The 25,353-nt window shown below is 36.7% G+C and overlaps 1 protein-coding gene across 1 annotated transcript in view; it reads right to left on the bottom strand.

Annotated features, from left to right (window-relative positions):
• Window positions 1-61: 61 nt before the first annotated feature.
• The window catches only part of tuft1b (tuftelin 1b), a 31,180-nt gene continuing 5,888 nt past the window's right edge, over window positions 62-25,353 (bottom strand). Inside the window, exons 2-12 of the mRNA XM_014990674.2 lie at window positions 12,323-12,400; window positions 12,121-12,219; window positions 11,965-12,039; window positions 11,777-11,842; window positions 8,648-8,737; window positions 5,489-5,599; window positions 2,827-3,050; window positions 2,599-2,704; window positions 1,958-2,041; window positions 1,055-1,146; window positions 62-966 (exon numbers count right to left, since the gene is read on the bottom strand). Of these exons, the coding sequence (XP_014846160.2) occupies window positions 894-966; window positions 1,055-1,146; window positions 1,958-2,041; window positions 2,599-2,704; window positions 2,827-3,050; window positions 5,489-5,599; window positions 8,648-8,737; window positions 11,777-11,842; window positions 11,965-12,039; window positions 12,121-12,219; window positions 12,323-12,400 (1,098 nt within the window). The 3' untranslated portion in view covers window positions 62-893. The remainder of the gene's footprint in view (window positions 967-1,054; window positions 1,147-1,957; window positions 2,042-2,598; window positions 2,705-2,826; window positions 3,051-5,488; window positions 5,600-8,647; window positions 8,738-11,776; window positions 11,843-11,964; window positions 12,040-12,120; window positions 12,220-12,322; window positions 12,401-25,353) is intronic.

A 25,353-nucleotide genomic window follows, 5' to 3' on the forward strand; every position in this document is an offset into this window, starting at 1 on the left:
GCACCACTAGGTGGCAGTATAACCCATAATTAAACCCGTAAGAAACGAAGCGCCAACAGTATTCAGGTTATCCTGTTTTTTTTATTTATTTAGGTTTAAATAAAAGTGGAGAAAATCTGCAACAAAATGTCTCACTTTGTGATAGCTATCTACAGCTTTTACAGAAACACAACAAAAATATTGACAGAAGTTGAAGGAAAATACAAAACAATGTTAAATATTCATTATTAAATATGACTAGCAGAAGTTAAGCCTGGACACAGAGCATGTTCGAGCAATACCTTGCAGACTGGAAAATAATATAGCTTAGAGAATATTTGGAGTTTAGGGTTGGAGTTTTATTACATTAAATGCATTTTTTTTTTGTTCACAAATGACCCACTTAATGTAAGAGAAACATTCTGACAGTAACAAAGTCTGTACAAAGCACTGGGGAATTTAACTGTGACCCTTAAGGAAGCTGGTCACTCATAAAAATGTGCTGAAACCATCAGAATATTGACTATTTTTTCATTTAACCCAGATTAGTTTCCTATGAGTTTAGCTTCTCTAACTTGACCTATAAAGCTGCTTATTACTTTGCACGAGACGCAGCTTGACGTTCTTTGAACGCTTTCCACTATATCCTGAAGGCTTCCCTGTCAAAGTACAAACTGCACAGACTTGTGCCCGCGTGTAACATCCAAGAAATCATTTAACTGCTTTTGAGGAGTTCATCATGTTGCCCTATTTGTTTTTGACATGCAACAAATATCCTGCATGTGAAGAAGCCACAAACATGAGGTCTGTTAAATACCCATCACTGCAGATCTACATATAAATATCTATATATTAACAGAGGGTAAGTAAAACGTATTTACACATTTGTTCTAGATCATTTCCGCGGATGTTGCTCAGGATTTGATCTCGATGACTTTGATGAAAGGCAGCACTTTGTTGGTCGGGGATGTTGGGATCAAAGGTTTGCTGCAAAAGAAAACAAAACGATGAGCTGATGTAGATCAGAAAAGCCTTGATGACGAGTAGCAAAGGAAACTGGGCGGCGTCTCCTCACCTGTAAACAATTTCTGGCTTGTTTTCTGTGGACAGGGCAGGAGGGTCCCGTCCTGACAGGAAGTGCTCCATGTGGTCGTGCAGTTCCTTGTTCTGCAAGCAGAAACAAGTGAAAAGCATTTACTTTCATTCCTGTGTTATGTGCTGTTTTTTTTAACACTTCTACCTTTTACAGAAATTCTGATTTTCAGCTTTTTGCAAAAACTTGTTTTTCATAGACACATGTGTCCATATAAAGCTTTGTCTACTTAAGTGAATAAATTGACATGAATTGTACAATCTGCATGTAAATATAGGCATGAAGATGTTACAGCTCCTTATAAAACCATGATCAACAGGAGTCACATGATTAACAACCAGACGTTACCGCTGGCGCAAAACACGAAGAAGAGACAGGAAGTAGCTGGAGCATGACAGCGCAGAATGGTTTTTAATGATTTATCACGTAAATAAACTTGTTCATGTGTGACTTTAATTGCCTTTTGTATTTAATGGAAACACCGCAATTGCAAAATTGTTTTTTTTTTTTTACATTAGCAGAATATTGACAAAGTTTTGTGAACTTTTGTAATAGAAATGCAGATTACGACACGTGGAAAGCCTGATATACTTAGTTAGCCTGACCCTTCATTAAACTTCTCCACAACATCTGCTGGTTTTTATGACGCCGTTTGTGGTTTTAACAAAGTAACGATGGACTATTGATTAGTGAGTTAAATTGGGGGTATCAGTGTAAAGAGGCAAAATAAGATTTGTGGTTATAACACCACAAATTGTGAAGCAGTCAAAGGTATAGAAAGGCTGTTTATAAAGAAACTTCAGAATCACTGTAATGGCTGTTTTAAAAGGTGAACAAGCCCTTTGGAGGGCCAGTCGTTTTCCCTTTGACCTTTGACCTACTCACCTCAGCTTCCAGGAAAGCGACCTTCTCCTCCAGGTCCATGATGACCCGATCCCTCTCTTGGAGTACTGTCCGTGACTGCTGCAGCTGTGATACCAACCAAACCAAGCAAAAACTGTAATATTCATAAAAAAGCATAAATCCCTCCTGCGTCAACTCTGTCTCACTCCTTCATTCCTGGCGTCGTCTTTGTCTCTGTGTGCATAATCAGCTGATGTGGGAAGAGGAACCAGAAACTGTACTCAAGAGTAGCACTACTTCAGCATATTACTACTCAAATAAAAGTAAAAAGTAGTTGTCAAAGAAATTACTCAAGTAAGAGTGAAAAAAGTATTTGGTAAAAAAAGGCGACTCAAGTGTTGAGTAACTGATCTAAATATCAATCATTTAATATTTAAAAATTACCTAATCAGACGAACCAAAATGCAAACTTATGTGGAAATTTTGGTATTTTAAGGTCAAAATGAAAATAATTCATATAAAAATAATTATAAAATAACAAACAACAAAAAAACCATTCAAAATTAATTTCTTTCAATAAAAGTTTCAAAACTTTTCTTAAAGTTCTTAAATCTAACTGAGTAACTGTAACTACTTACTATCCAACTCTGACCATCAGAAAACCTTGATGCATGCGTAAATACCTGCTCAATCATGAAGCGGAGCTTCCTCTGATGACTCTTTATCATGTCGTCAAGGTGATGAATCTTTTCCTTCAGCACAGCCACTTGTTTCTTGAGCTCTGTGCACCTGCAGACGACACGATAAAAAGTGATTGGAAACAACAAAACAACCCTCTGCAGGTTTTCTCTGTCGAATCGCTACCTGAGTTTACAACAGAAGTTTCACCTTGATAAAAAATAAATTCCTACCTTTCGTCGTTCTCTACTCCTTCCTTATTGTCCTCTTTGACTTGGAGCAGCTCCGCCTCCCTTGCCTCCATCTTGTCTTTGAGGAGGCCGCTCTCGATCCTCATGCTCTCCAGCAGCCGCTGCAGCTCCTCCACCTGCTGGCCCTTTTCCTCCGACTGCAGCTCCACCGCCTGCAGACGCTCCGACTGCTCAGCCAGCCGGATGCGGTACTCGTTTGACTCGGCCTGCAAGATGACGAACAGATGGGGATTTTAACAAGGTCAGACTTTTTTTTTATGACTGCATATGAGAAATAATCCGTGAAAAAAAAAGATCTCCTCTCTGACTTCTTCCAATGCCAACTAGAAACAACCAATCAGAGCCAGGAGTTGGGTCTTAGCACTGTCAATCACCATCTTTGTGGAGCTGCTGACCCCTCTGCAGAAGAGCTAGCAGAAGAGCATAGCCTTCTGCTAGGTCATTAATGCTCAGGGTAGTTAGCATAGCCACCAATGATGGAGGATAGACAGTTTTCCTGTAGCGGTAAGTCGTTTCTCCACCATTAGCACATTGAGCAGTGAGTACATGAGGATGATTGACAGTGCTAAGATCCTACCCCTGGCTGTGATTGGCCGTTTTTGGTCGGGAGAGAAACATTTTTGTAGGAAATCAATCTTTTCACAGATTATCTGTCTCACTGTCACAACATAGGGACAGTTTTACATTTTTTTATGACTTACATACTGCAGCTTTAACATCTTATATATACTTGAACAGAATGATCCGACCAAGATGGCGATATTTAAGGGGTTAAATATCGGCATCTTGGTCAGGTCTAGCAATTCAGATCACACTAAGCATACAAAATGAAACTAAACTCTCCATTGTGTTGATTTAATTTTATATGAAGGCGCATATAATTCAATAATAATAAAAAAAAAATCACTGAGAACGAATCATGGAGAACAAATTGATGATCTGTCTTTCCACACATGAGCCTGAGTCATCTCTTGATCGATCTAATCTGAGATCCACTAAAAGCTAATGGCCTGTCTTCACATCAGCTCCTCAGGCGGGATCTGATGGATCTGTTCACTTCCTGCTGATAGAGATGTTACTTTAATGTATCGCCGTCTGAAAACACATTTAAAGCTGATGGCAACCATTACTTGTGGTTTCCAAGCTTCCCATAAAGTCCACAGTTGCATTTCTAGACATGGCTGCGGTTTAAGTGCAGACTCCCGGGAAACATTACCTCACACTGAAGGTTTGAGAAAAAACAAAATTAAAATTTTTAATTCATGTTATTTGTCTGAGAAATAATCTGAAATTATTAGCACCCCTAAAAAAAAGTTAAACTCTGAAACTGCTACTACTGCCCAGTTACTCAATGCCAGTTGCTAGGTAACCAAAGAATGAGTGAGTTGCTAGGTAACCGAAAACTGAGGGGTTAGTTGGTTCCACCAACTTTCAGAGTTCTTGAAACTCACTATTGTCAGAAGGTTAGCGTTTGGTTTTCTCTTATTTCCTTTTCCAGGGTCTGGGGTTGAGATGACCATTGAGGGAGGTGATTTGGTGTTTGTTTCAGCAGGATAATTAACCGAAACATTTGGACAAATTGATTCAGAAATGATTCACCAGTTAACACTTCACTGGCTGAGTTCACCAAATCTCTGTTTAGAGGGGATCTATTGTGCAAAATTCACAGTTTGCACATTTTTATGCTTCCACTTGGGTCTCAACTGGATCTAAAATCAGCCCAAGAGTTTATTAAAACAACCATTTGCTTTTTGGGGTTTGGAAAATGAGCAGTTTCAAGAACTGAAAGTTATATTTACACACTATATTTACACACGTCACCAATCAGATGTTATAGAAACATTATAAGATGGGATTTTAGGGGTATGACTTGTACAAAAATATTTTTCTGTTAAAATTTACTTGAATTGGAATGTTTCTTTCTAATGAGTAAACATACTAAATTAGAAAAATATATATTTTTCTAAAAAAATTCAGTATGAGATCATGTTGCTGCAATAAAATATCAGTGTATTTTAAAACTTTTTACACATTTTCCATCTAAATTTAGACATCAGACACCATTACGTCACTGATATGAAACTTTTATGAAACATAAATACATTTATTAAAAGCTCCATATTTGATGCATACTAAACCTTTTCTAAAGTATTAATTTTCTCAATCTAACTTTAATTTACAGCAGCATTCACGAGGTAAGTATTAAGGTCTTAAAAAGAGCTAATCACTAATATGAAGACAATTTTAAGTATATTTTGTGTTTATGGAGATAAACAATCTCTTAAGCATGTATTTAATTAATTAATGTAGATTTTTTTGGCTTTCCAAGTTCTCCAGTTTTTGAAATTGCAGACACAAGAAGTAAATTAGATGAGTCAGTCTTTAGAGAAAATTGCCTCATATTAAACATGCTGCTGCTAAAACAACAATGAGTGTGATGTAAAACAACCTATAATGCTGATAAGTCCATTAGAAAAATGTTAGTCAAGTCTGGACAGATCTTTCACAAAAACCAATAAAGGGTGGCGCGTCGGAGTATGAGTAATGGACTCCGACGGTAATATTAATGGATAACAGTTAAAGCAACGTGAAAGTAGCAGAGCGGTGAGTCACAGTAGGCGAGTCGAGTTACTCATTTCCTGACCTCCAGTCTGTCTCGCTCCTCCTGGTGCTGCTTCTCCATCTCCTTCAGCTGCGCGTAGAGACGCCGCGTCACCTCTCTGAGCTTGGCGCTGTCCTCCTGATTGTCCTCGAGCTGCGAGAGTGGACAGACAAAGAGAGACGCGTTCAATCGGGTCCGATCTAACAGGAAACCGTTCTCCACATTCTTTACTGTTCCCTAGTCTCATCTCATAGGAGTTATTGTGCAACAACTACAAAACTTCACTGTAGACGTTAGAGGGGCAGTATTATGTAAAAATGGGCTTCTTTTATAATGCTATTCCCTCATCGAAAACACACCTGGAGTGTTGCCTTGATTCTTTAATCTCTGTGGCCTTTAATCTCCTCTTTAGAGCTGCAGTTTGCAACCAAGCAACAGAGGCCCAATTTTAAGGCACAGTCTAATTTATTTCAAGTCATATTTGATATTTATAGAGTTTCTGTGACAACTGAATGTAACATAGCTACTTGATTGTGCTATAAAATGGAACTATGTGCCTAGAAAACACAGAATACTGCCCCTTTATGCCCCTTTAATATTGCAAAAACGAGTTAAGAGTAATCAATAAAGTTGGTTATTTGGATCGTGCAAATTTGCTGACATAGTGGAATTATAAACAGCCATTATTAAGTTTAAAGCCAAACATAAATTATTACCAGAAGACATTCAAAAAAGCTTTTCTTATAAAAAGGAATGAGTCTTTAATTTAAGGGGAAAATGTGAATTTAAAACTGAGACTGAAACGATTAATCGGGTTGATCATGAATAATTAGTTTCTGAATAGTTATCAACTAATTTTGTAACTGATTAATCAATAACTGGAGTACACAGACTCAAAAAAGAGCAATTGCTGAAAAACAGTCAGAGCAGTGTCTAAGCCAAAACTGTACAAAATATATGCATTTAAGATGAAAAAGTTATTTCTGTAAACATGTTTTACCCAGAAATTTCCTGTAAAGTATCATTTGCTACCCAATTGCTAATCCAAAAAAAAAAAAAAATAAACAGATTAATAGACAATAGTTTTTAGTTCCAGATCAATACTTTGCTACAAACAATCAAACATACACTGAAGAAATTTTATGTTATTGAATTTTAGGTGATAAAATGTTTGTTTTCTTATTTAAAAAAGGAACTGGATTATTTGTTTATGTGCATCTTTTACAGTATTTCTAAGACTGTGTAAAGAAAATAGTGGTTAAATGAGGCAATTTCTTTCATCCGATTAGTCAATAAATTGTCAGAATAATCGATAGAATAATCAGTTACTAATATAACCGTTAACAGCAGCCTTATTTCTAATACTAACAGAGAAAGACTATTCAAACCAAATTAACATGAATAGTAATTTATTGGTTGATACTAAAAGTTTATTCTTCTACCCAATCCTTTGAATGTGCAAATACTCTCTGCTTTTCTTCTGCTTCTGCTTGCTTTTGTTATAAATGCATTTTCTTTGTACAATTAGTTTATTCTTTTATTACGAGGTATAAAAGAATAAACATTGTAGGGCTGAAACGATTCCTCGAATGATTCGAGTACCTCGATTACTAAAATTCCTCGAGGAAAATTTACCTGCCTCGAAGCTTCGTTAATTTATGTTTTATTAGTTAGCGCACCGTGTTCCGGCCGGGACTTCATTTGTGTTGCGCGGAGCTCTCACTTCCGCCTCTGAGTTGTTGACAAAAGCTAAGTCTCAGCGGCATAAAGTCCAATCTTCAAGATTGGCCCGTGGGGATTTTATTGATTGATGATAATGCCTGACTTTTTATCGTTTTTGGGGAACCAATAAGCATCCTTAAAATGACTGGGGGAATGCCTGGAGTACGGCAGCATTTCTCCTCCGGGGCTGCTGGTTGAAAGCGAACGGCGGGAAGAGCGCTGAGGTGAGCGGATAGCCTGAACAGGGCGGGCGGCTGAGTAGCTGATGCTTACCGTGTAAATGTAGCTTTACCGACGAACCGCACAATAAACTTCATATCCCGGTCTGAAGAAACGGGTGGCGGAGCGCATCGTACATGGCTGGTAGATGAGTTTCTGAGTGTGACCAGTGAAGGTGTCGTAAATATCCCGTATTGCTTCCCCCCGTGTTCGTCCCCCGGTCTAACGGTTCGTCAGTCCGCTGGTCTATTTCCTCCCCTCCACCCCATCTTACTTCCGTTCATTCGTCCTCTCCTCCCACTCCAGGCGGCATTTCCCGTATTTTCAAACCCAAAGCGTGACAGGTTAGGTGGCAAGGTGAGTTTAATTAATCTATTAAACTCACTGAAGATGAATACATAAACTAAAAGCTGGATTGTAGACATTTTTATAAGCATATTTGTGAGCCTGCCTCTTTGTTATTACATTCAATATAATTTCAGATTTTTCTATAACTTTTCTTCTGGTTAACTTAGAAAGTGAGCTATTATTGTTACAGGTTAGTTTTCTAAACTACAAAAAAGCAACTGTTAGGGATGCTCAAATATGAAAAATTGGACTGATATTGATATCTGATAGTAACACCGGTATTATGCCAGATTTACCAATATTTCATTTTATAATTTTTTTTTATCCGATTACTCGATTAATCGTAAGAATAATCGATAGATTACTCAATTACTAAAATATTCGTTTACAACAGCCCTAAAACATTGCACAATATGGCCAATAAAGTCAAACCCAAGCCTGAAATGGTGAGATAAAGCATGTCTAGACTTAGGAAACGGCAGCTTTTAAACAGTCTAAACATAATCTTTTATCGCTAAGCGTTTGCTTTAGTGAGCAGAATAATTACACTTTCCACTTTGCTCCCTGCACAGTTATATAATCTGACTACTTAGAGAAGGAGGGCAGTGCAAACTGACCCGAGTTTACCTGCCATCAACCCTCACACCCACAGTGCTGGAGATAATGGTGTGGGTTTACAGAAGCTCTTATAAAGTGCTGACTCCAGCACAATGCATGGGAAAGGCAGCAGTGGGAACCAATCAGAGGAGCTAAAACTTTTCTTTACACATGATGCATTTAAATCTTCTGCAACTGAAAGTAATTTAAATGCATCATGTGCATCGTGGCACATTTACTTATTTATATACATTAGTGTGTAAAAAGCAACACGGTTGATAGATGCATTAAAGCATTGAAGTAAGATGAGCTAACCTGAATGTCAAGTGCGACGTTGTTGTTGTTGTTGTTGGTGATCGGTGGTTGATAGTTGGGCTTGTTGACTCTGAAGTCATTTTCTGGAACCTGAAAACACAAACGGAGTGACCAGATTGAAAAGGTTGTTGTTTATTTCGTATTTTATTTTATTTTTTTTTACGTAAAAAGAAAATTGAAGTTTTTGGTTTTGCTTTATTACGTAGCCAGTGAAAACTCCACAGACGCTGGCAAAGTAAACGAAATAAAAAAAAAACCAACAACATAATTTTACAAGTTTTATTTAAGCATGTTGCTACAGAAAGATTTGGAATAAGTCCCAGTAAAACATGAAAAAAAAAAAAAATCAGTGAAACAACTTTGCAGTCAGTTTCGCCTCTGGAAAATTATTAAGAGACATCAGAAACTTGCAGCAGTGACAGTATCTCCAGTGGCCATTGCTGTGGCTAATGCTAATTATAAAAGCCAAAGCACACAGCTTAGATTGGCAAATAAAAGTGAAGTTTTCACAAGTGAAGGAGTTTTAAATGCCATGCAAGAGATAAAGTTGTCTTAACTGGTCATTCAATAAGCTGTTGCAGGTAAAATGAGATGCTGAGCTTCAGCATAAATTTATCAAGTAAATAATGTTTTTTCATTAAAAAGGTGAACAAAGATGAAGGGTGTAATCATACACAATTAAACTCAAATTCAGATTTAAAATGGTTTACAGACGATTAAGAAGATCAATGTTAAAAGTATAAATTTTGAAAACACTTTTTAAAATTATTTTTATTTTACCAAAAAATGGCGGGTCAAAAATGATTATAAATAATCAAACATTTCTACCAGTCATTGACCAGGTTTCTGCATATTTTCACAGGTATTTTTTTAATATTTATATTTGGCGAGGAGCTCAAAGTCTGAGGTTGGAAAGCCTCCTTACCATAACCCTAATCTGTAGCTCCGTCCACAGATTCTCTGTCAGTAACAATATTAGTATTACTTCCAGTCAGAAGATGCATCTTGGTCTAATTAAAGTATTACTTTAAAACTAAATCTGTTAAGGGGAAGAGTAATTTTGGGCTTAATGTCATTGTTGACTTCTTTCCAGCTTTGCTCCTTCATTTTATAACATAACCAGGCGCCCATGGCCTCGTCTGCAATTAGTTACGGCCCTGTTAAACTGTCTGCAGCCAATCTAATAATCTAATAAGTCTGACATAAAATCATGCAAGAGAAAGAATGTGAAAATACTGGGATTTCTAACTACAGCAGATGATATCACGAAAGGATTCCAGGAATCTGGGAAATTTTTGGATGAACAAAGATGAGGCTGAAAATCAAAACTTAATGGTTGAGGTCTGCAGGCCCACAGGCAGCAGTGAGCTGTAAGCAGACATAGTTCTCTAGTGAACAACATAGACTGGGGACATTTCTGAGGGAAATGCAAAAAAAAAAAAATTCTCCCACGCAAAGAAAAACAAAATATAAACCAGATGCAGCTCCTGAATATTTGCTGCTACTTTCTGCTCTGGACTAATTATGCAAGACGGACAAATTAGAAATCACTTTGTGTGTCTTTGCATTACAGAAGGAAAAATAAATTTCCACAGGTACAACAGGGAACAAAATGTCCGTAGCACAGATATGCAGAGCCTCTGTAAAGTCTTACAAAACCAAACCACTCTGCACATATAACAGCAGCAGAAAATGAGTCCAGATGCTTTGCTGCTCCGCCTGCAGCTCATCTGGAAGGATTTTAACACGTTGTGCAACGAGGACAAACAAATAACTACGCTGGAGAGAGCTGTGCAAAGTTAATATTAAATTAAGTTGAAAACAGAAGCATTTAGAGCTACAAAAGTAAAGTTGATAATGTTTACACAATGTGCAGAGTTTAATAGCACTAATGTTACCAGCCCAGCTTATACAAATAAACTAAACAAAAAAATCGGATTTTTTTCCTCCAAGAAAAAATTTTATTTGAAAATGATTGTATTTGTTTTTTTATTTACAGACAGCTGATATCAGAAACTTTAAAGAGTTCAAATCATTTTTAAAGATATATTTTTTAGATCTTCTTCTAAATGAACTCTCTGGATTTGCTCTTTGTAACCATCTTTCCTTGCATGATTTCTTGTTTTTGTCCCCACATTATTTTCAATGTAATAAAGTTAAATCCATTCAAATGCAAGTGTTGTAAAATTCCTTAAAACTCAGTTTATACGTAAAAATAAACCAAAGCCTGAACAGGAATGGAAAAGAAGATTTTGAATATTTCAGATGTCTAGATTATCTAGATCATAAATAGCAGATTAGATTATTAAATCAAAATGCTTTGCAACGTTTAGATATCTTATGGTTTACTCAGCTTCTTAGTAAGGTTTTTATGGCCTGAATTGTTACAATGTATAAAAAGTTCAGGCACAATTTTGAGAAAAACCTCAGAAGTTCCAACATTAAAATAATTTACAAAAAAACCCCTACAAAAATAAATGCAAATAAATCTCAGATTTTAAAGTTATAAATTTGGAGAGAAAAATAAAGACCAGATTACCAGGATTTAAGTCTTAAACATATACAAAAAAGTCCTGAACTTGTAGTTTATGTTAACATTTGCTTTCATACTTTAGAGTTTCCAACATCAGAAAAAGTCATAAATTTGTAGGAAAAAATAAAGCCAAAACTATCAGGACTCAAGTCTTAAGCTTGCAAAAAACAAATCGCCTTAAAAACGTGAATGTTTATGAGTCCTAAACTTGTGGTTTATTTTAACATTTTCCTTTCATATTTTAGACTCTCCAACATCAGAGAACATCCACGTTTTAATGATGAAGACAAAAATAAAGACATTTGGAATATTTTCTTTACATTTCATCACTTTCCACTGTCGATTTGCTTTCAAATTTTTGTTCATTTTTTAGTTAATTCCTCATGCATTTCTTGCCTTTACATGTTCACATCTCTTCATACATTTTTCCACTTTCCCCCCAAATTAAGCATCAAATTCACTTGCCAGACACAGAGATGCATAGATATGGAACAGTTAATTCTTCAGTAAGAACAAAATGAAGACACACTGAGTAAAACACGAGCTGTTGGCTGATTCAGTATGACATTTTTTAAGCGTTAGAAGTAGGAATCTACCTTGTTGAAGTTGCTGTTTTGTCTGGCAGCCATCTGCTGCCTCAGAGTCTTCAGGCAGTACCGCACCTACAAACAAAAACAGATAATGCTTCAAAAAAATGTTCACTATGCACCGAAAACATAAAGGCTTCCATTTGAGCTCTGCACAAATAATTAAATGCTTTAAGCCCCAGCAGCTGAGCTCTGACCTCCTGAATCTGAGACACTTCGTCCGTCAGCATCCTGACACTCTGCACCGCCTCTGACCGAGCTCCGAGGTAGACCTTAAAACACCAAACACAACTATGAAACACACACTGGAAAAGCTCAACGCCACTGTAGCTCCACTGAACCGGAACGCATACCTTAATGACTTCTACCTTTTCTTCTGTGGGAGTGATGAGCGCAGCTCTTTGTTTCTGCTCGCTGGGTTTCTGAGGCAGCACAACGGCTATGCTGCTCTCCTACACTCCATGGTGGGAAGAAGAAGAAAGAAAAAATTATCCCTCTGATCTCCGCCTCCGTCGTCCAGTAAACGATCCTGTGTTTTCCGCTCTGAGTTTGTACCTTGCTGCTGTGCCGCTCCGAGATGCGTCCTGCTTGATCCTGATCCTGTAGGGGAAGTCTGAGCGTCCTGCGGAGATCCTGGAATGAAAGATGAGACGGTAAGAGGAGGTGGATGACTAAGTGGAGCGTCGGGGGGTGGGGCAAAAGATTGATGAAGAGAAAGAAGAGGAGCTCAAAATGAAAGTGGAAGGAGGAGCAGAGAGAGAGAGGGTGGTTTTTAAGTCATAAAACTTCCCCATCACTGAAGTTCCTCTGTGCAAATCCTACAATCACACTGGAAATCTTAGCAACCCACAGTGAGGAGACTTTTCCACTCAGGGTTTGTGGTCAGCTAGCTGGAGAAAATCTAACCAGTCCAGTGCAGCCGGGGCTAAAAATACAAAACGCTCTAAAACCCCCAGCTTAGTCACTCTCCAGTCGGCTCCGTCTCCTCAGCAACAACAACAAATAACAACAAAAATGTTTGTCACGTAACATTTCAATTGAAGTGTTTGTGAAAATGCTAGTAGCAGCGGACTACGGACAGGAAATTCTTGATCAGTCTTGTATGTTGAGTCCTGTGGATATGGACCATAAGTCAATTTCATTCATATAGCAAAGCTCACAGATTAACAAAACTTTAAAACGAAGTCTTGAACGTTTTAAATCATCGTTAATGTAACAAGTTTGTTTCTTTTTTGGTTTCGACCAAAGATGGAGTGAAAGCAAACAAACAAATAAAAAACTATTCTTTTGGTTTCTAGGTAATCTGTCTCTTCCCTCTCCTGCTGGGAAACCCCCCCCTCATCTCCACAGCATGATGCTGCCACCACCGTGCCATCTGACAATTTCTGCCAACTACTCGTCAATTCTTACTCAAACTTTCATGCCCATTTTGCAAACTGCAGATTTAGTTTAGATTAAAAATACTCATCCTTCTTTTAATCATAGTTTAGAGCAGGAAAAGCAAAGTTTAATCCATGAGAGTTAATATCCTGCAACCTTTAGATGCATCCCATCTCCAACTCACTTGAATCAAATAAACGGCTTATTGGCAGAGCTGCCTGCTGTTTAAGGAAATTAACTATTAGTTTGATTCAAGTGTGTTGAAAGTTGAAGGATAGCGCAAGAGGTTTGGACTTGGATTAGAGTAAAAAAATGTGGCTATGTGACTCCATAACCAAACTGAAGCCACAATGAAGTCACATAGCAGCTTTTATTTACTCTAGTTATTATAACCAGCAAGAGGTTGTGTGGAGTGATTTTGGTTTGATTAGAGGTCTAAACCAGTTTACATTTCATTAAGTAAGTGGAAACAGGGTGCAAAGTTTTAAATATTTGTATGCAAGAGCAATATGGAAATTCATAAACTGTTTTGTCTGTTATGTGCATGATTGAGCAACGTGTGAAGATAAACTACATTAAATAAAAACAGTCACAGATATTGAACTGAAAAATGCTTTTGCACTGAACTGCAAAAAATGTTTTTCTAATCAGTTCTCATTTAGTTCATTTAAATGAATGAAAAGTCTGATTCTTATTTTTAAATATGCAATCCACATCTTTGTCATTTCATACAGTTTTTGTCTCTTTCTTTATATCCTTTAGCAATAAGCCGTTATCACCTGAGGACAGATCTGTTTCCTCAGCATCAACCACTGAGTTTATACGAGAAGAAATATTTGCGTTTCCTCATTCATTTCAGTGGAAGTTCTTTCTGTTTTTGTTGTTCCTTTGTGCAAGAGTTTTCCTTCATCTTTTACAGGCGATACTGCGCAGACATCATTCCACGATCAAAGCCACTTTGTCATATTTTTCACTCTGAGCATCATAAAGGAATTTACTGCTTGTTTCATTTTACAAAAGGAAAGGTGTAGAAAAGTGAAGTAATGAGAGAACATTTAAATGTGCACATAAAGCCTCATTCATTGAGGCTGTAACAGATACATTATTAAGATAATCAGCGTTTTGTTGTGTGAAGTGAATAGTTTAAAGAACTCATCTTAGCTAAAAAAACAATGATGTCAATTAAAATCCTTTAAACACGCCTGACCTTTCAGTCCCCTCTGAAAGCAAACAAATGATTCTTTTATTGCATAATCTCCAGCAGGATGATCCATTGAAAAGTATGACATCAGAGGCTGCATTTGAGTTTTATTCAACTTTGGAGGTAAATCAAATAATTTGTCCTTTGTAATAGTGAGTAATAAGAAGTTTTAAGCATTTGCATGCAAGAGTAATCTCCATGATTCATGAAAATACTTAAGTACTGAAGAAAACAGAAGGGCAACAGGGGTACACAATGAAAACAGGAAGAAACTGAATCGCATTACATAAGTATGAATCAGATAAAGGGGGCAAATTAACCAAAACAAGCAAATACAAACTAGAAGAGATCGTAAAAAATAAAAACCAATACTGACCGTTACAGCATATTTTGCAATGTGTGTTTAAAAGTCAACAATTGTGTTTTATTTGGTTTATTTCAGGAATTTTACTAAATAAATGAGACCAGATTGTACCTACGGTCAAATTTAAAACCTATTCTTCACTAACTTGTCTATTATTCTAGAGTTGTGCTTTATTGTGATAGTATTGGCGCTATTAAATGCCTGAATGAGAAACATGCCAAAGTAAAGTACCTTAAATCAAATATGTCGAGGTAAAGCACTAAAAAGACGTTTGCACTAAACTGATTGTACATATTTTAAAATATGGTGAAATAGCAAACAGTCCTATTTATGTTTATTTAAATTAATGAAAAGTTTTATTCTTATTTATTCCATTTCCTATTTGTAATCCACATATTTACCATTTCATACATTCATTTCATCTCATTCTTTAGCTACAAACTGTAAATCACTTGACAGATTCCAGTTGTGAGTTTGTGGGCGAGAAGGAATATTTTTGCCGTTTCCTCATTCATTTCATTGGAAGTACTTTTTTGTTGTTCCTTTGTATTAGCTTAAAATGTACAAATTCTTGCTTGTATTTTTGTCAGAATTGTATTTTTTGGATTCTGACCATTGCATAAACTTTGCATAAATCATAAATCAACAGACCATCATCCGTCTGCTGTTGCTTATGCAAACTGTCGACATGAATCCTCACCAGCATGTTTTTCCACAGTCACTCTTATGGTATTTACCGTCTCGCAGCCGAAAAATGCTTCCTGGTCTAATGCAAAAATAATTCGTCACACACTGTTGAAGGAGTATAGTAAACAAGGTCGCACAGTGAATCTCTCTGTAACAAGATCTTACGAAAGTAACACAGCTTTGCTTTGCTTTGATATTAATCCTAAACGGCATCTACATGGAGCGTTAAGAGCTGTAAAACAGAAATCACTTAATATGGACTGTTACAAATGGTTTTTTTAAAACTAGTAACACCACATGTCACAGATATTTAGCCACTCCTTTCGTGGGAATAACCACAAACTGTATCGAGCTTCCTACTTACGAAGATGTGCCGTCGGGAAACTTGTTTGTGTACTTTCATCACGCCATGACAAATCAGAAACAGAAAATACCAAGGAAATAGTGATTTGGATCTTCCTGTTAAACGCTTTTCAGCAGAACAGCCTAGTGCTTCAGATTGTTAGATAAAGCTCATTACACATTTACTGGCTCATCTTGAAAAAAAAAACCCCCACCGCTAGATGAAACGCAGGCATGTTTGTCCAAGTCATTCTTCAAAACAGGAAAGAGAGGAGAACACTCAGTTCATCTAAGGCAGATATGCATAGACTAGGGGTGAGAATAAATCATATTGTTTATCATTTATCATGATAAATTTCTTATAACAATTTTGAGTTATTGTTGTTTCAATAAATTCCAATAAATTATGTTTAAAACCTCCCAAAATTATGTGGATTGTTAGTTTTGCTGTTTTCTCCACTGTTTTTTAATGAATGTATCAATAAATGGCAAATTTGTTCCGTTTAGTGGCATAAATCATATGACTGGTGTCATAAGAGAAGAAGCATTTTCTAAGAATAGTTTTTGTGTTTGTGGGGCTATAATTGCTTTGTCAAGCTGTCACAGCCGTACAGTTACCTAAAAAAACAAAATTAGTAATAAATAGTTCTTAGTGACTTTTATTTAAAATCTGAAGGTGTGGCAAACAAACCTGTGAGGAACAAAATTCATCCTGTCAATCAGGATTATAAGAAAGCAGAAAATTAAATATTTCTGATCAGTTAAGGAACTGAGTGGCATCTTGGAGTCACAAAGTCCTAAAACCATCAACAATGTAGAATCAAGAGACACTAATTAAGCCTACTTAGTGAGTGAGTGAGTGTGTGAAAAATTATTTTTTAAGTAGGGCGGAGGACCTGTGATGCTGTGGGCTGGATTCTCTTTTAAATACCCTGAAAATCGTGTTTGAGTGGATGATGTCAGAAATACTAAAATACCAGGAGATTTTAAATAACAATCCGGTGGATAAACTGAAAACAATTCAAAATATGCAATTAGATCAAAACAAAATGGTCATTAGAAACTTTTTAATGTCTATATCAGCTCAGAACTTGAAACTTAATAAAAACAGGGAGGAGAGCTGAAGAGAAAACTCACGTCTCTGCGACCGTAATGACAAAAGTATAAAACAGCAGTTATAATTTCTTCACATGGGATTTCTTTTCCTCTGCCTTATACATGCAATTTATTTTTTCAGTTTGAGATTAAACTACTGCAATAAAAGATGGCTGCACTTTAAGGATTTTCTCACAGCTTTACCAGGAGCGCCACCAAATGCTCTAAATCACACAAGCAGAGCTGCACAGCTTAAAAGAACAAAGAGCAAGACATGAGAACATCTTGTTTTCTACGTCAGCAGGCTGTTCTCTGATTTGCATTGTGATCGCAAACTAAACGGCTTGGCTTGAATGCCAGGTATTTGTGTATAATTACGGTCCTGAAAATCATCAGCTCAGAGGCGCTGACAGGCGGGGCGAGACTCATTCCTGATCTAAAGAAGCAACAAAAAGCCTTAAGGGCTTCTCGGTCCTAAAGGCAGAAATGATCCAGGGACAGACACACCCTAAGAGGCGATTAGAGTGCAAAGAAATAAGTAATCTACTCCAAACTGCACATTAACCTTCTGTGTTGTGCAGTGAAAGGTGTTTGTCACAAGCGCTAAACATGTTAACTAAACATGCTCACTGGTAATTACCCATCTATTCACAATTTTAATGTAGAAATTAGTAAATTACTGGTATGTTTTAATGCGAGCCTGCCTCTACATTAAGGTGCAGATGGATGAAGGCTGAAAACTGAAAGTCAAAGTCCAAACCACAACAAAAGAGCCATTGATGAAAGAATGAAGAGCATCAACATTGTACCATCAGCAAGAATGAAGACAGTGAATTTCAGAACAAGCCTTAATTAGTTTCTCCAGAATTACTGTCAGAAATATTTACAGACATCCACCCATGTGCAGAGAACATCGTCTAAAGTTACACAACAAATGTCTCAAGCTTTAAACTCACACATAGAACTGCAAAAGGTTGCTCAATTTCAAATTCAACAATGGCAGCAATTACAGAAGTATTCATATCTCTTTAAACCTTTTCATGATTTGTCACATTACAACCACAAACTGTATTTTATTAAGATTTTATGCAATAAACACAAATCAGAAACAGTAAATATGGAAAATTTACATGCAAAACAGTGCTGCAGAAAACTAAAATTAACCTGAACATAGCATCCCCATAGTGACACATGGTGGTGGCAGCATCATTGACTTTATATACAAATACAGAACTTTTTTCGTACCATCATACTCCTGAACCGTGTTAAAACATAATTAAAAGGTTTTAACAACAAAATACTCCAGTTAAGATAAAAATAGAAATATAAGCTTCTATTTTGGATAGTATGTATTTGTAGAGAACTCAGTGCCTCACTGCATTTATCCACTGTGTTGGTCCATCGCATAAAAATTAACAAAATAAATTAGAGTTTGCTGTTGTAACATGTCAAAAGCTCAAAGGGTATTGACATGTTTGCAAAACACCACACCTAACGGCCTGCAGCTCTGTTTGTACAGTATAACATAGCAGAATACGCTAATAAAAATGTTCGTTACATTTGGCTACAGCTAAATACTTCCTTTGATTTCTACACGCGTCTTCTCACAGCTTCATGGGCAAGTGCAGACTCAGATCTCTTAAATAAACATAATATGTTCCAAGGTTTTAAGTATCTGTTCTGGGCATCAGTATGCAAATGCACATCTGCTCTGACCTTCTGGGCTTGCCCATGCAGCTCAGGGAACATTTCATTTCCATTTCTGCGGTTCTCTCAGCCCGTAAAAAGGCAGAACAAAGCTCAGATCCACACAGGCCACCTCCTGCATGACGGAGCAGGTTTGCACAAAATCATTTCTCAGGGCGAGATTGAACCTTCAGGTTAATTAAACATAAAGAAAACAGCTTTGCTGATAACATCAACCCCATTGGTTCAAGTATTTTTCACAACAATGATTGATTTTCCCTTTAAGCTTCAGAACAAAATGATTTAATGAATGTATAACAAAACATTGCAACAGTTTATGCAGCAATTCAAAAACTATCTTGCAATCTTTTTCCAAATAGAATTCCATTCAACTTATGAAATATTAGTTATTTTTGGAATATTATATAATGCTGGTTTCTTAAGGACTAAAAAGTAGGCTATCAAAAATACACAGCAAAAACATAAAATCTTGCCAAGTAATTTTGGTCTATGGTAGTTTCTTGAGAAAATGTCTTAGTAGACTTGAAATAAGATAAAACTCACTTACACATAATGTTTCAGCAAGATATAGGAGGTTGTTTTAATACAGCAATTTCTTACAATTGCAGAAAAAGTACTTGTTCTATTGGTAGATTATTTCACTTATAACATGACATTTTTCCTATGTCACAAGTGAAATAATCTGCCAATGGAACAAGTGCTTTTTCTGCAATTTTAAGGAATTATTGACTTTAAATAAGCTTACATCTTGTTAAAAAGTTACGTATGAGTTAGTGTCTTATTTTAAGTGTAGTAAGATACCAAACTATTTTGGTAAGACCCATATTACTTGGCAAAATTCTGTTTTTACAGTGTATAAATGGTAATATATCGACCGTTTGCAACTAAGTCACGTAATCATTCGAAGCGCCATGATGGGCGTCAGAAGTGAGGATTGGGAGTATTGAACAGGGTAACTGTTCAATATTCCAACAACTGGGATATTGTTTTTGTCAGTTAATTCACGGTTTCTACTTGTTCGAGTCAAGCTAATTTGTCCGTGAACGTAACATACCTGGTTGGGGCTCATAGACGGCGATATTCACAACGGTTGGAAACAGCTAGCTTAGAAACCGACTCGTACTTCGTCCCTCCTGACGTGTTGCTCAAACTACCGACTTTGCCTGAATTCACACTACATGATTTATGTCGCTTTGTCATAAACAGCGGTTCCTCTTAAACCGGAACAGCCTTAAAAACGTAAAAAAGACGATATGCTAACCCGTTTTTTTCCATACATGCTAGGCTACATGATGGTGGGGGCATTGTTTCCATCGTTAGGGATGGCTAGACGCATATTCGCCACAGTGCAATATTTTATATCTTTCTAATCATAATTACTTATAAATTATGAACATTAATCTTCTTACTGTGTAAAAAGTGTTCGCTACAAATCCGCGATTACACCGAAGGTTGACAGTCATTATGACTGACAGCTGCTATCCATCGCCGCTGTATCTCCCCTCATTAAAAGTTATACAATAAAATGACAAGTTTAGTTTGTATCCTTGTCTGTTTGTGTAGCTGACCTCGCAGCATCCTGTGACCATTTTTTTAATGCGAAACCAACTAAATAAGAGCGATATTAGGCTACCAGATGTGCGGTTTTTGACGGACTTTACGGGAGCGCATATGTTTTGACGTACGTCATGGCGGAGCGGGCCGAGCTTCGACGAGAGTGACGTCACGCGCAAAGGTGCAATAGAAGGATTATGGCTTCAGCCAGAATGTTCTTCTGTTTACTTTTGTAATTTCTGAAATATTTTTCCGTGGAATAAATTGTGTTTTTGGGTAGATCTCAATGCAACATTTTTATGTAAAATTTCCTTCAGTGATATATTTAAGAGATACAGAGGAATTTAGAAAGCAACAAAGTAAAATAATCTGGCTTAGCCTTTCAGCTGAGTGGTAATGAGCCCTCCGGGGGAGTCTGTTCTCATTCACTCCTGTCCTGCTTTCAGCATTCCAGACAAAAGAGCAGGAGGATGGATCAGTGCTCCAGCAGCTTTACAGATTCCAACTTGTTTTTCCACTCCCATTTAGTGATTTTTGCAATTAGGGACACCTCTCAGAATTGGGAATACTTGGTGTAAATGTAAATAAGACTTGTTTTCTTCATCAGCTCACCTGGATTCACAAGAACAACCCCCTTTCTAGGAACAACTGAAAGTGTCTTTCTTCAACCTTCTCTTTTGTTTTCCTTATAAAATTTAGCTCAGATTTTTCAGTCCCAACTATCTTTCTATATTCATCGTAATTAATCAACTCTGATTACTTTAACCTAGACTGTAAACATAGCATTCATGCAGTTCCAATAAGTGGAAGAATCTCACTACAATCTGTAAATCTGTCCAATAAAATCTTTTAACTGCCAAGAGGAAAACCATCTTGACTAAATTTCAGGTAAAACTGGAAAAAAGAGAATTTTCTGTTTTAAAATTTGCATCTAATTGTAAAGGATTCCGTTATAGGAGAAGCAGAACTGCCAGGCAGCTGGCTGAAAGAAGGCAACTACATGCTTCCCTTGAGTCACAAGAAAGACAAATACTGAAGTTTGGAAATATTTCTGATCATGAAAAATTGACAAAGAACCCCTGGAAAAAAAGAAAGAATATTTGCACCTTTTATTCCGAATTACCAATTTTTCAATTAAGAAAACGACAAACAATCAACATTTTACAATAGTTAATATTGTTTGAGACTAGGGATCAGCCCATCCTGACTGAGTTTTAAAAAACATTCCTGATTTCTTAATGTCTGTATCACCAGATAATACAAACATCTGCTCCCTTTATAACATCCAGTCCCATGTTATTAGACTACCGTTCTCCATTACAGCTGCTCATCATCTAGGAGATGACCTCATTTTACAGATCGACACTCTATACAAGGAGTCATCCACACAAAGCATCAATCAATGCAAAGGACCAATAATTTGCAGGGACAGACAGTAGCATCACCAGTAGAGTTCACAGACATCTGTAAGGTTAATTTATCTCCAGCCACATCTCAAACACCGGTTTTATGACTGAGCAACATGACTACACATGTTACGAATGGGTGGAGAAGTTATACAGTACTTGAAACAACTTTATATAAAATATTTTTTGCCCAACATGTAAAACAGCTCATGTGACAAAAAAACTGGATAAAAATAATTTTTACATTTTTCTTTAAAAAACAAAACAAAAAAAACACCTCTGCTTGGATAGATTCAGAAAATTCAACATAAATCTATATAAAAAACCTCCCCAAAATATTTAAACTTTTAAAAGCAAAAAAAATAATATTTCATCTCCCTCCACAGACATAAAAAACCCCACCATACAATACTTTATCTCAAAGAGCCACTATCATATCTACCTGAGCGGACGAAGCAATCTGAGACTCTTCCCAGGCAGATGTGATCCGGACCGACTGCGTCTGTGTTGTGACTAAGCTTGTGGGAAGTCACGGTTGTCTTGCCTTACAAGGCTGGGTGAGGCACTGCCAGGCCCAACCCTGTTCCTGCGCACTCTTCCTCCAGACAGGGAGCCACAGTGCCAGTCGACGCTAGCGTCCCCTGCAGGTCTCTGATGACACGTGCACAACGGAAAGAACGGGGAGAGACATTCCCACTGCTCGGATTATAAACAGCCAAGTACAGTTTATATTAGACCCAGGAACATTTTAATAGTCCTGTATAGTTTAAAGCTGACCTATTATGCAACCCTGAAGAAGTCTGGATAAGTTTATTAACTGTAGAAAGTATGCTCATAAAATTTTTTGCACAGGAAAAAATGTGTTAGTGTCTTTTATGAAAATCAAATAAACTGCTGATCACACCACTCAACTCAACATTTTCACTCACACGTGAAAACTGCAAACGGATGCGCAATTATATAATCATACATCTTTGAAAAGCATTAGTAGCGCCTCCTGCACAACCAACAAGATTACAGTAAGTGGTTTCTGGAACAAAACACTTGTTGCCATTGTACAGCAATGGTAAAACCCGATGACCAAGGCTACATTCACTCTGGAGCGAGAAGTTACCCAATCCTGAATTTTTGTCAAATCATATTATTTCACACTTACAAATATATGCGATGTGTATGTGATCTCCAGTGTGAACTGGAAACGACCTGAAAGTGTTCCGCATGCACAGTAGAGGGCGCAACAACGTCACAAAAAGAAGACGTGCAGAAGTAAACCAGGATGCTAACGGTGGACCATAGCTTACGATTTTGAAGTTACAGGTCGCATTACATCAAAAAAAAAATCAAAAATCAAAAGTGGGTCAGTTCATGCTGCAATGTGAACGTAGACCAAATGTCCCAGAGCTCAACTTCGGTTGCTAGGTAACGGGCTGGACTTCTCTGGGGTTGCTAGGCAACAGTCAGTGCCTGCTGATTTGTGAAGTTAAATTCCAGAGGATTTTGAAAAGGCTTATTTTCCAGACACCTAAAAAATATGAACCTATTGCCAAAAACCAGCTGGGTGTTTTGTTTTTAAGCACTTGGGCTGCTTTTAGAAGCAGTAGAGACCCAAATGGAGGCACGAAAATGGGCAAAATGTGAATTTTACATAAAACATCTCCTTCAACATTCAAACTAAAGCAGTGTTTTATTATTTCAGTGATGCTGTCCACATCAGTGAAAGCACTATGCATGCAAACCTGTGATTCCTGAGTTACTGAGGTGATAAAAACTGCAAAAGGACGAGGCCGTCGTTTGTCTGCCAGATGGTGACATTGGTAGGTAGCAGCACTCTGAGGAATGCGTCATGCTGGTTACATAAAGCTGATTAATGAAAAGTCTTTATATAACAGTTTCTGGTTTGGTTACAGTGTGCAAAATAAACAAAACTGTGCAAACAAACCTGACTGAACACACCAAATATGTTCATGTTTGTACTTGCTGTCCTTACACACATTTAAGCTCACAACACAAAGTGTTTGGTGTCATTTATATGCCTAATCGGGGGGATACAGTTTTTTCACATACCACAAGTATATAAATTCAATTTGTCATAAAAGATGCACTATATTTATAAATTATATTAATTCAGCTAAAAGATATTTTTAGCTGATATTAAAAATGTTAATTTAAACCATAAGTTTGTTTTTGAAAGGAAATTCAGCTTTTCAGCAAAAAAACCCCAAAATCTTACCAAGTATTTTTATTTTCTAGTGCACATATCTTAGTACCCATGAAATTAGACAAAGCTACGCACAAGTAACATTTCCGCAAGATGTCTGGGCTTGTTTTAAGTAAATATTGATGAAAATTTTCTAGTTTTACCACCAGATTATTCCACTTATGGGAAAAACTTCTTGTTATAAATGAAATAATCTGCCGGTGGAACAAGAACTTTTTTAAAATCAGGAATAGAGACATTAAATGTTTGTCCCAGTTTTTGCTGATAATGAATATGAGCTGATGTGTTGATTTAGTAAATCATAGCTATTTATTTACTTAAAACAAGGTCAGATATCTTGTTAAAAAGCTACTCGTAAGTTAGTTTTATCTTATTTTATAATATTTTCACTAGAAAAAACTAAAAAAATACTTGGTAAGATTTTGTGTATTTACAATGTTTAAGTGTGAACAACTCACAAGTGAGAAGAAACAAAACCGTTGAAAGACTCTAAAGGACAATTGACACCAATAAATAACTCAACCAAATCAAGGATTGTAGCCTCAAAAACAACAACTAAAGCTCTAAAAGAAAATCCACTTCCCCAGAAGAAACACTTTGAAGCCAAAAGGAAGTAAAAGAGAGAGGGTGAATACTTTAGGCATTTTCTTTAGGTGACTAGATCTAAAAGCTTGAGACGCTGTGTCTGTCTGGAAGAAGAAGAGAGGTGAATAACCCAGAGACTTAGAGTGAATCATGGTGACTTCATTGGCTCTGGGCCTGGGAATCTTGTCAAGTTCAAAGAAATCCAGAAGGAATGAAGATTTCGAACCAAATATCTAAAGCAGTCAGCACTAAAACCTTTTGTTTTCCAACATGGCAATGACCTCAAATAAATGTTTGCTGTTAAGTAGGTGCAGAAAGAAGACCTCAAGAAGGTGAGCATTATTTAAGGAAATTAATTTAAAGTCATCATGGATGAAATGAAGACCAGTGTCCTTGCAAAAAGGTAAAGAAATACAGCAACTCTTTATTTGAAGGGGTGTGCATAAGACATGAAGTGTCATTCAGTAAATAATGGCACTTAATACAAAGTTTACACTTTTAGTGCAGATTTGCATTAAAAGTGTCATTATTTACTGAATGACACTTCATAACAGCAGCCATAAACATTCATTTGGACCCCTTCATGTTCATGACAGGTGCCATGTTTATGGCAGTGCTGTGCCAGTCTTATGCACAGCTTCCAGTGAGCTGGGATTCCTGAAGAGACTTGTTAAAAAAAACTACAACAAAGGCAGGCAGCTTAAGGTTTAAGGAAGATTTTTTAACATTTTTTATCTTATGTGAAATATTTTAATATCCAGAAGTATAAAGCAAGCATTCAAAGGATGTCCAATAAAAGCTGTGCTAAAAACTATTTGATCTGTTTAGGAAATCTTGGTAAAAATGGTAAAATCGTGAACCATTGTTCTTTATTATTTTTTACTTAATTTTGTCTAATACTTTAACAATTAACCATGAAGATCTGAACAAGACAAACTGTGACCCCCGTATTATTATACTGAAAACCTACCAAATGTCCAACAGCTGTCTGTACATGCCGTTCTTTTAATAAAAGTGTACATTAAATGTTTTTTTTTTTATTATTCC

Source organism: Poecilia mexicana, unplaced genomic scaffold (assembly GCF_051168715.1).
Source record: "Poecilia mexicana isolate PSO_F unplaced genomic scaffold, ASM5116871v1 scaffold_11, whole genome shotgun sequence".
NCBI lineage: Eukaryota > Metazoa > Chordata > Actinopteri > Cyprinodontiformes > Poeciliidae > Poecilia > Poecilia mexicana.